At 48.1% G+C, this 11,854-nt stretch overlaps 1 protein-coding gene across 1 annotated transcript; it reads left to right on the top strand.

Annotated features, from left to right (window-relative positions):
* The first annotated feature begins 9,369 nt into the window (after positions 1 to 9,369).
* LOC127234701 (keratin-associated protein 10-9-like) lies at positions 9,370 to 10,569 on the top strand. The gene has a single exon (XM_051201792.1). It carries the CDS (start codon positions 9,370 to 9,372, stop codon positions 10,567 to 10,569), a length of 1,200 nt encoding a protein of 399 aa, XP_051057749.1.
* Positions 10,570 to 11,854: the final 1,285 nt, after the last annotated feature.

Below are 11,854 nucleotides of genomic sequence, written 5' to 3'. Positions count from 1 at the left end.
AGTCTCCCACTATAAGTGTGTGAGGTTTTATGTGAGGTTTGAGTTTTAGTAGCGTTTCTTTTATGAATGTGGGTGCCTTTGTATTTGGGGCATAGATATTCAGAATTGAGACTTTGTGTTGATGGATTTCTCCTGCGATGAATACAAAATGACCGTCTTCATCTCTTTTGATTAATTTTGGTTTGAAGTCTAACTTGTTAGATATTAGGATAGTCACACTTGCTTACTTCTTGGGTCCATTTGATTGGAAGATATTTTCCCAACCCTTTACCCTGAGGTAATGTCTATCTTTGAAGCTTAGATGTGTTTCTTGTATGCAGCAGAAGGATGGATTCTGTCTTCGTATCCATTCTGTTAGCCTGTCTCTTTTTATAGGTGAGTTAAGACCATTAATGTTGAAGGTGAGTAAGGACCATTGATTGTTAATGCTTGTTTGTTTTAGATTTGTTGTTGGCAGTGGTATTGTGGATATATTTGTCGTGCTTTACCCTTGGTTTCTGATGTAGTGGGATTATCTGTTGCCTACATCTTTGTGAGTGTAGTTAACTTCCTTAGGTTGGAGTTTTCCTTCCAAAACTTTCTGTAGGGCTGGATTTGTAGATACGTATTGTGAAAATCTGGCTTTGTCATTAAATATCTTGTTTATTTTTGCATCATTATTCTGTAGGGAGATTAGTCTCTAATTCTCTTAGTTGTGTCTTTGTATGGTTTAGGTATCAGGGTAAAAGTAGTCTCATAAATAGAGTTTGGCAATGTTCCTTCTGTTTCTATTATGTGGAATAATTTGAGGAGTATTGATATTAGCTCCTCTTTGAAGTTCTGGTAGAATTCTGGGCTGAAACCACATGGTTCTGGGCCCTTTTTGCTTGGGAGACTTTTGATGATTGTTTTTATTTCCTTAGGTGCTTTAGGTCTATTTAATTTGTTTATGTTGTCTTGATTTAATTTTGGTATGTGGTACTTATCCAGAATATTGTCCATTTCCTTTAAATTTTCTAATTTTGTGGAGTACAGGTTCCTCAGTGTTCCTTGTTATGTCTCCCTTTTAATTTCTGATTTTGTTAATTTGGATATTCTCTCTGGTTAGTTTGGATAAAGGTTTATCTAGTTGATTTTCTTGAAAAACCACTCTTTGTCTCGTTGGTTATTTGTATTGTTTTTTGTTTTGTTTTGTTTTTTTCTATTTCATTGATTTCAAATTGAGGTGAGTTTGCTTCTTTTTGTTCTAGCACTTTCAGTTGTTCTGTTAATTCACCAGTGTGGGATTCTCCAGCTTCTTCACATAGGCTTTAGTGCTGTGAACTTTCCTCTCAGCACTGCTTTCATTGTGTCCCGTAAGTTTGGGTATGTTGTGCTGTCATTCTCATTGGATTCTAGGAAGTTCAATTTCCATGAGTTTGTAGGCTTTCTGTAGTTAGTGTTGCTGCATTCTAATTTTAAGCTGTGGTAATCCTATAAGATACAGGGGATTGTGTCAGATTTTTTGTGCTTTGTTACTGAGTATGTGGTCTATTTTAGAGAAGGTTCCATGGAGGTGCTGAGAAGAAGGTATATTCTTCTGTGTTTGGATGCAATGCTCTATAGATGCCTATTAGGGCTATTTGAGTCATAATACCCTTTAGTTCCTTTATTTCTCTGTTAAGTTTCTGTCTGGCAGACCTGTCCAGTGTTGAGAGTGGTGTGTTGAAGTCTTCCACTATTAGTGTGTGGGGCTTGATGTATGATCTAAGCTTTAGTAATGTTTCTTTTACAAATGTGGGTACCCTTGTATTTAGGGCATAGATGTTTAGGATTGAGACCTAATCTTAAAGGATTTTTCCTGTGACAAATATGAGATGTCCTTATTCATCTCTTTTGACTAATTTTAGTTTGAAATCTATTTTGCTAGCTATTAGATTGAGACCTAATCCTAAAGGATTTTTCCTGTGACAAATATGAGATGTCCTTATTCATCTCTTTTGACTAATTTTAGTTTGAAATCTATTTTGCTAGCTATTAGGATGGCTATACCAGCTTGTTTCTTAGGTCCATTTCATTGGAAAATCAATACCCAACCCTTTACAAAGATGTTCATCTTTGTAGTTGAGGTATGTTTCTTGTATGCAGCAGAAGGATGGATTCTATTTTCATATCCAATCTGTTAGCCTGTATCTTTTTTTAGGCAAATTGAGTCCATTGATATTAAGGGATAATAATTATCAGTGATTGCTAGTTCCTGAATTTTTGTTTTTGTTGTTAGTGGTGGCATTGTGTGTGTGTTCCTCTTCTTAAGGATTTGCTGATGTGAGATTATCTTGTGTTTTTGTGGATGTAGCTAACTTCATTGGGTTGAAATTTTCTTTCCAATATTTTCTGTATGCCTGGATTTGTGGGTAGGTATTGTTTAAATCTGGTTTTGTCATGGAATATCTTGTTTTCTCTATCTACAGTGATTGAATGCTTTACTGGATATAGTAATCTGGGATGGCATCCATGGTCTCTTAGCATCTGCCTGACCAGGACTTTCTGGCTTTCATTGTTTCTATTGAGAAGCTGGGTGTAATTCTGATAGGTCTGCCTTTACATGTTACTTGGCCTTTTTTCCTTTCCAGCTCGTAATAGTCTTTCTTTTTTCTGTATGTTTAGTGTTTTGAGTATTATGTGGCAAGGGGACTTTTTCTTTTGGTCCAATCTATTTGGTGTTCTGTAAGCTTCTTGTACCTTGATAGGCATGTCCTTCTTTAGGTTGTGAAAGTTTTGTTCTGTGATTTTGTTGAATATATTTTCTCTACCTTTGAGTTGGACAACTTCTCCTTTTTCTATCCCTATTATTCTCAGGTTTGGTCTTTTTATGATGTCCCAGATTTCCTGGATGTTTTGTGTCAAGAATTGGCTGAATTTAACATTTTCTTTGACCAATGAATCTATTTTCTCTATTGTATCTTCAGTGCCTGATAGTCTCTCTTCCATCTCTTGTATTCTGTTGTTTATGCTTGCATCTGTAGTTCCTCAGTGTTTACCCAGATTTTCCATTTCCAGTGTTCCCTCAGTTTGTGTTTTCTTTATTGCCCCTATTTCAGTTTTCAAGTCTTGAACCATTTCCTTCGCCTGTTTGATTGCTTTTTCTTGATTTTCTTTAAGGGATTTGTTGATCTCTTCCAATTTTTTGTTTGTCTTTTCCTCCATTTCTTTAAGGGAGATTTTTCATTTCCTCTTTAAGGGCCTCAATCTCCTTCATAACATTATTTTTAATGTTGTTTTCTTCTGCTTCATCTGCGTTGGGATGTTCAGGCCTTGTGTTGTAGCCCCACTGGTTTATGGTGGTGCTGCATGTGTTCTTTGTGTTGCTGAGTGTATTCTTACCGTGTTGTCTGCCCATATCTTCTTCCAATCAGGGCAGGTGGTGCCTGTGCTTCCTGTGGCCCCTCTTCCTCCAGCGGGTGTAGTTGAGGGCTGTGGTTCCGCTGAGTGCTCCTTCAGGTGCAGGCAGGGCTGAGCCTTTGGTGATCGATCCTCCAGGTGTAGATGGGCCCAAGGCTCAGACAGTCGTTCCTTTCACTGCAGGCAAATCCAAGGCTCTGGTGTTCACTCCTCTAGGTGTTGGTGGTGCTGCAGTTCTGGTGATCACTTCTAGGTGCAGTAGGGATGAGGGTGAGGGTTCAGTTCTGTTGGTCGGATAGCTCCCACTGTCTCCCGTGTGGGTGGGTATATAGGACCTGTGGCATGGCTGGCTCCTGCTCTCTCCTGGTGTGAGCAGGCATCTCTTGTTCCTATTTATAATTGTAGATTTTTACAGTATGAATATGGTTGAGTTTGTTACAATTAGAAACTTCACTGATTTATTGTTTAAATGAATATGCCAGTGAAAATGGCCTTATTTAACCCCATATAATTAATTTTTAAAAGTTCCCTTATGGAAACCCACTACTTTGTAAGCTAATTTAAACATATAATTTGGGGCTAGAGAGATGACTTCACAGTTAAGCACTTGTTCTTGCAGAGGACCCAGCTTCAGTTCCTAGTACCCACATGATGGCTCACAACCTCCCATAGCTCTAGTTCCGGGGTATTGGATGCTCTCTTCTGACCTCTGTGGGCATCAGACATGTAATACACATACCCACATGTAGGCAAAACACCCACACACACAAAAAAAATAATAAAAAGATTCTTTTAATTAAGACTAGCCAGTTGAGTAAGTCTGTGAGATTAGACCCCAGCCAATGTGGAAAACACATGATAAGTTCCTGTCTTTGTGTTCACTGTTTCTAGCACAGTCTCTTGATGAAGAATGAAGTTTGTTCTGTCCAAACAATCATTGGGTAGTGGTCTGTCTTTTTTTTTTTTTTTTTTTTTTTTTTTTTTTATCCTCAACTTGTTTCTAATAAAGCTTACAAAGCTTCTCTAAACAAAACAAACAAACAAACAAAAAAAAAACTACTTCTCTGGGAGTCTGATTGGAGTTGCAGAATTTCTAGATTAAATTGATGAAAGAACACACCCTGGAGCCCACATCTTTCCTACTTTCCTCTGGGTAGTTTCTGTCTTCAGAGAGGAGAGGCCTGGGGTGTCAGCAACCTTCAGTCAACCCAGAGTGAGGTGGTTTTGTCTTTCATTTTTAAATTGGTTACTGTGCTCTGGGATGGGTTGTGTTGATCCTCAGGCCTCCAAGCCTGAGTCCTTTCCTGGCTTCTGCTCTAAACTGTCCAGGGTTCTGTCCCCTTCCTTATTTCTTTCTTTCATCCTCTTACTGAATTGCTGAAATAAAGCCTGTGGCTCCTTCCTCCTACTCACCTTCCTCCCCAGGACCTACACAAGACCCTGGTGCCAGCCAGCTAGCCCATGGCTGCTCTAAGAGCTGCCAGGCTCACTGAGCAAGCAGTGAATTCTCTTCAGGTTGAAACTATTAAGGTAATCGGACCTGGATATCCAGTCTCTTTTGTGGATTTCCTGTGGCAGACCTTCCTTCTCTTAGAACAATGATACAGGGTCCCAGGTATGTGGGTGTGTGAGGGCAGAGCTACCCTGTTAGATCCGACTGTGGCTCTGCAGGATCTTATTTCCAGTTCTAAAACCCAGAAGGCCCTGAAAAGTATTGTTGTTTGGGTTTTGTTTTATAGTGTTTTTGTTTCCTGCAAACTCATTTCCAAAGAAAGCTGAGCTGAACGCCTGAGGCTCCATCTGGTCCTGGACCCCACTCGGTGAAAATCTTTGCAAGTCATGCTGGGAGCTACAGTATGTTGGCTCTGGAAGCAACCCCAGACCCTGCTGGGTGTCACATACCAGGTGGCGAATGTGCCTCTGAGACATCTGAAAGTTCAGAATCTGACACAAACTTCTTGCTGTGGGGTTTGGGTGCAGGATGCAGGACTACTTTTAATCGAGGTTTTGAGGGTAGTTAACTGGCCTCTGAAACTTAATGGCCTCTGAGCTTGGAGGAAGGGTGGGGTGTCTGACCCCAGATTCCATTTCCTAAGGGCTAATGACTCACTTAGAATTCCACTTGAGCATGTATGGTTCTCTTGGAGGTTTCAGATTTGTGGGCATGAGATGACTCAGGCCTCTGTGTCTGTCTGTGTGTCCTGTGTACCTTCCTCAGTCTTGCAGGAAGTGTTCCGGTTGCTGATCTGTGGGCCATTCCCCTGGATGTGCTTAACAGTCCTCCTGGGAGCCCAAGCTGAGCTTGTGCCAGCCTCAGTTCCCAAGAGTATGCTCCAGACCTCAGGCACCACTCACTCTGTCACTGAGCCTCTCTCTCTCTCTCTCTCTCTCTCACACACACACACACACACACACACACACACACCCACCATTGTGAGTTGTCTGGGAACACACTTTCCTTCCTTACCTCTGGATTCCAGGTCTTTGAGACAAGCTCTTCTGTCCTAAGAAGACACGTTCCATCTGGTTGGCAGCAGATCTACAGGACCAGCAGTGCCAGTGTCTAAGCTTTACTGACCTGACCCCACAGAGTGGCCACGATAGAGTCTGAAAGACTTTTCCTCGGCCCTTTGACAGTCCTGGCCTTCTTGTCAATTGCTACGTGTCTGAGCAGATGTTATGAACTTCACCATCCATTCCGCTGCTGGGCCACCATCCAGGCTGGCACTTAAATAGTCCATCTTTGTGATTCTCTCCTCCATCTCCTGCAAGGCGTGGTTCAATGTGTAACAGTGTGGTTTTAATCCGATCTGCTAAACTGTGTCTTAGTAAATTAACCCATTTGCTGTGATTACCAGTGAATTTAGACCACCTGTCTTCCTGCTCGGGCAGTCACTTACGGTCTCCTTGTTCCTTCTTTTGTTGTATTAACCTCTGCATTCTTTCCTCTCTGCTTATTTAGAGACTATAAATAAGTTAAGCTTATGTTCTTTTAGAAAGAGCCTTTAAATTTTCTAATACAGGCTGTGATTTCTCTTCTCAGAGTCTGTGCTTGTTCACTGAATGGATCCTCATGGCCATGTTGAGGCTGAGGCCTGACTTTCTATGGGTGCCTTCTGCCATCTTGGTGTACTTCTTAAAGTGTCAGCTTTTTCTTTTCTTTTTCATTTTTCCTTTGGTTTTTCAAGACAGGGTTTCTTTGTGTCACTTTGGAACCTGTCCTGGAACTTGCTCTGTGACCAGGCTGACCTCAAACTCATAAAGATCCACCTGCCTCTGCCTCCTGAGTGCTAGGATTAAAGGCTTGCACCGCCAATGCCTGGCTAAAGAATCGGTTTTGTATTTGGTTCTTTATTTGCTTATTTCTTGAGACAGGGTCTCACTATGTAGCCCAGGCTGGACTTGAACTCTTGAGTCCTCTAGCCTCCACCTCCCAAGTGTCCATTTGTTTTGTTTGACACGAGAAGTAAAGGTATTGTTTTCAAGCCCACAGTTAGGAGCAGTGTTTTGCTACCTCCTGGCTCAAGGGTCACACTTCTACAGTCACTTCAGTTCTCTCACTAACATCAAGTGGTGTGTGACTGACGGGAGACATCCCAAATCTGCACCTTTGTTGCCCTCGCTTGAGTGGCAGTGTGAGGAGTGACATGCCGGCTTCTACTATCCGTGACTGTCACTGCCTTTGGCCCCTTCAGTATCCAAGTGAGTGGTCTTTTTCAGAGGTGCATTTTGGACACCCCTTGTCCTTGCTACAGCAGTGACCCAGACACAGGTGGAGACCATCCCCCAGTGTCTGCCCTTCCCCCATGGCTGAACAGTCCTGTGGCTGTCCCCGTCCCCCCTCCTGAGTGCACTCTTGTGGAGCTAGAGGCTAAGGCTTGGGCCTTCTGGGACCCCACTGTGCAGCACACCCACACACTTAGCTAGAACAAAGTCCCCCAGATACTGACAATCATCTGACAGGCTGCCATAAAGTGTAATGTGAGGTAATGAGAGACCAGGGAGGTGGAAATAGGGCCATGGCACAGGGACTTGGGAGAGGTGTCCAGCCGGGCTGTGGTGTCGCACTCCTTTAATCCTGGCACTCAGGAGGCAGAGGCAAGCAGATCTCTGTGAGTCTGAGGCCAACCTGGTCTAAAGAGTGAGTTCCAGAACAGCCAGGGTTACACAGAGAAACCATGTCTCAACAAACAAAGGAACAAACAAACAAAAAACCAGAAGAGAGGGGTGTCAAGGCTGAATCTTGGAAAGGCACACACCCTACTAAGGAGCCAATGCCTCACCCTTGTCCCCAAGATGACTTTGGCCAACACTGAGAGAGTCTTGTGGTGAGACTGGTCTGGCACCATTCATAGCAGCCAGGAGAGGCAGGAGTGGCAGGAGGACCCTGCACCTTGGGAAAGGAGAGACAGTGCTTTGGGAGGCTGGATAAATACATAGCCAGGTGTGGCAAAGCCAACTCCACAGGAGAACAAGAGGCAGACAATGACCAAGTAGCTTGGAGGCAGCTAAAGGCAGGTTCCTGGGGTATGCAGGGGGGAATGTAGAACATTCTACCTGTATGGAGGATCCGGATACAGGGCCACTGAAGGAAAGTGAGCTGACGTGGGAGGTGGCCTGCAGGCGGTGCTGTGTGTCTAACAACCATCTAAAATGGGCAAGGTGGGCATAGTGGGGGGCATGCAGCCCAGGTGGGTTTGCAGAGGAGCAGTACAGGCCCAGACGTGGTCCAGACACCAGCTCCAGCTCCACCCTTAACCTGTCTCTGAACTCATGGCCACACCCATCTCAGCCTGGAACTCTGCACCTGGCAGGAGGCTCCCACATTGCCCTGCATGCTCCTCCTTCCTGGCTTCTGTCAGTCCAGGTCTGTGTGGAAAATGGAGCATCAGGGTGGGTCATGGCATTGAAGACCAATTTTACCCCCATCTTTCTCATGGATTCAGCCTTCTTCCTGGGCTCTGTGGCTAAAAGGGACACACAGTAGCTCCCCTCTTTCCAAACTGTGAGTCAGTCCCATGAATCCTCAGAGGAAGGCAGCTGGAAAGCATCCAGATAGGGGTGGGGTGCCACAGCAGTGTCGTCAGCTAAATGGGTTCTAGTCCAGGAACCGATTCTATCTGGGTGGTCATTACTGTGATTTATTTGGCTGTTTCAGATTCTCTGCCCCCAAATTTGTCACCAGTCCTCTTGGTATTGACTGAAAGACAACAATACAAGCTCTGAGTGGGAGCAGGGCTGCCTAGCTTGGCTCAGGACACCCCCCCACCCCTGACTCCCACCCCCAACTTCCCCCCACCCCCACATACCTATCCTTTGCTTGTTGCTCTCAGAGCAGCGGGGCTGGAAAAGTCAGTATGACAGGAAGGTATAAAGGGATGGTGCCCAGTCTCTGGCCTTTCTACCCTACTCCTGCTTTGGCAGATGAGTTTCCTTCTCCCTCAACCCCAATGGTGCCCTGATCTCCTCAGGGGAGCCCTGTGTGAGATGACCCCAGCCAACACTGAGCTTTCCTGACAACAGGATCAATTACTGTGACCACTGGTGGTCATTCCAACACTCTGGCTTTGGAGACTCAGGGTGCCAAGTCTCCAGCCGCTGCTCCAGGGCCACACTCCCTGCCCCTCATGAACTGTAAGCCCCAAATAAATCCTTCAAAGAAGAAGAGGAGGAGCAGGGACAGGAGGAAGAGGAGCAGTGGGAATGCAAGCTTTAATCCCAGCATTTGGGAGGCAGAGGCAGGCTGATCTCTGACTTCTGAGTTCGAGCCCAGCTTGGTTGACAGAGAAAGTTCCAGGACACAGAGAAATCTGCCTTAAAAAACAACAAAAAAGACAAACACTCAGGCTACCGGTTGCCAGCATTTGCAGCAGCTCCCCAGCCAGTGTTCTAGATACCTCCAGCTCTTGACCATGCAGCTCCCTCACCACACAGATCCAAAAACCATAGTGGGTGGCCTGTGGTCACAGCCCTCGGCGTGGTCAGCAGACTAGATGGGGAGGCAATGCCATGAGAGCAGTAGTCCAGCCATTGAGCGCCCCATGGCGTCCCCAGCTCTCTGTCTACTCTGACACCTGCCCCCACCAGTCCTGCCACACTTCTTCTCCCAGGAAGTCTAAAAAGGAATTCCAGCTGAAGCAGAGGAGTGTGGGTAAGTACCTGCCTCTGCACCCTTACCCTCTGCACCCCGCCCTCTGCACCCCTGCCCTCTGCACCCTTACCCTCTGCACCCCTACCCTCTGCACCCCTACCCTCTGCACCCCGCCCTCTGCACCCCGCCCTCTGCACCCCTACCCTCTGCACCCCTGCCCTCTGCACCCCTACCCTCTGCACCCCACCCTCGGCACCCCTACTCTCTGCACCCTTACCCTGTGCACCCCGCCCTCTGCACCCCTGCCCTCTGCACCCTTACCCTCTGCACCCCCGCCCTCTGCACCCCTACCCTCTGCACCCTTACCCTCTGCACCCCTGCCCTCTGCACCCCTGCCCTCTGCATCCCTGCCCTCTGCACCCCTGCCCTCTGCACCCCGCCCTCGGCACCCCTACTCTCTGCACCCTTACCCTGTGCACCCCGCCCTCTGCACCCCCGCCCTCTGCACCCCTACCCTCTGCACCCTTACCCTCTGCACCCCTGCCCTCTGCACCCCCGCCCTCTGCACCCCTACCCTCTGCACCCCTGCCCTCTGCACCCCCGCCCTCTGCACCCCTACCCTCTGCACCCCTGCCCTCTGCACCCCCGCCCTCTGCACCCCCGCCCTCTGCACCCCCGCCCTCTGCACCCCCGCCCTCTGCACCCCTGCCCTCTGCACCCCCACCCTCTGCACCCCTGCCCTCTGCACCCCTGCCCTCTGCACCCCTGCCCTCTGCACCCCCGCCCTCTGCACCCCCGCCCTCTGCACCCCTGCCCTCTGCACCCCTGCCCTCTGCACCCCCGCCCTCTGCACCCCCGCCCTCTGCACCCCCGCCCTCTGCACCCCCGCCCTCTGCACCCCTGCCCTCTGCACCCCCGCCCTCTGCACCCCCGCCCTCTGCACCCCCGCCCTCTGCACCCCCTACCCTCTGCACCCTTACCCTCTGCACCCCTGCCCTCTGCACCCCTGCCCTCTGCACCCCCGCCCTCTGCACCCCGCCCTCTGCACCCCGCTTTCTGCACCCCGCCCTCTGCACCCCTCCCTCTTCCTCTCTTCCTTGACTCGAGCATGGGGATGAGGGAAGGAAGGACAGAAGGGGTGACACGGGAAGGGATGGCCCTGGGTGGAGAGGGAGGGCAGGCACCCAAGCTGAGCAGAAACGGCCCCACCACTACATACAGCAGTGCACCACTGAGACCTGTGGTTTGTGAGGAGGGCTCCGGTGAACACGGCAGACCCATTCTGCCATGAGAGAGACTTACAGCCCCTGGGTCTGCCTGCTGGAAGAAGCCACCCAGCCTCTCCTGCCTTTCTGAATTTGGCCAGACATGACCCACCTGTCCCCAGAGAGGGCAACTTAGTTTCACCCCTGCTCAGCTCCCATGGGTCACGGATGGGAGTGGTTTGGGGGGTGAAGAGGCGGTGGCCTTTCGTTATGATCACTTCTGCTGGTATGAGTTTTCCCATCAAGCACAGCCTGGAGGTAGCTGGTCCAATGTAGAAAACGCTTTTAAAACTGTATCCCTTTGGAGACCAGCCCTACCCAGTGGACTCCTCTGACCTGAAGCACTGTTTGTTCGATTGCTTTGACCAGGTACCAGATCCCCATCCACACACACACACATCCCCTGGGCCACGTCACATTAAAATCATAGGAAGACAGGGGACCTGACCTACATGCCAGGTTACCTGTGGGGGTAGAGGACTCTGGGCCTGAGCTGATGGAGGAGCAAAAACAACAATTTGGACAGGTCCACGAGCAGGGCCACAGAGACGATGGGGGCCTCCATGCCTGAGAGTTAGGGAGAACAGGTGTGACCCAGGTGGAGACAGCAGCATTAAAGACCCCCACCCCACCCTGTCTAAAGACCAGGGAAGCTACAGCACCAGGTCCTTCCCTTCCTCTGCTGAGTCTCTAGAGCCACACTGCCCCCTGCTGCTGCTAGTGGGCATGGCAGGAATCTCTGGGCTGGATCTGTCAGGGCTTTCTGATGGAACACAGCCCCCAAGTACTTCAGCAAATTCTGAGTGTGGAAGCCAGTTGTAATTTGCAGACCTTTCTGGCCTGGGCCAGGGAAATCAGGAAGCCAAGTGAGCTCAAGGCTGAGCCTCTGCCTGCATAGGTACCCTGCCAGGTATATAAAATGTTCCATGGTTGTTGGTTTTTTCTGCTGGTGAAGATTGAATCCAGGGTTTCTTCCATGTTGGGTAAGCCTTCCTTCTACTACTGCATGGTACCAGCCCTTTGTTACTTGAATTTGATACAGTCTCACTAAGTTGCCCAGGCTGGTCTTAAATTGGCAATCCACCTGTCTTCACCTCTTGAGTAGCTTCATATGCCACCACTCGGCCCATGCCTTCTT

Source organism: Phodopus roborovskii, unplaced genomic scaffold (assembly GCF_943737965.1).
Source record: "Phodopus roborovskii unplaced genomic scaffold, PHOROB, whole genome shotgun sequence".
Classification (NCBI taxonomy): domain Eukaryota; kingdom Metazoa; phylum Chordata; class Mammalia; order Rodentia; family Cricetidae; genus Phodopus; species Phodopus roborovskii.
The sequence above is the reverse complement of the archived record's forward strand: the minus strand, read 5'-3'. Positions and strand labels throughout refer to the sequence as shown.

Bases quoted from the DNA above. Each gene is read 5' to 3' on its own strand.
- LOC127234701 (XM_051201792.1), top strand. From the start codon at position 9,370: ATGAGAGCAGTAGTCCAGCCATTGAGCGCCCCATGGCGTCCCCAGCTC.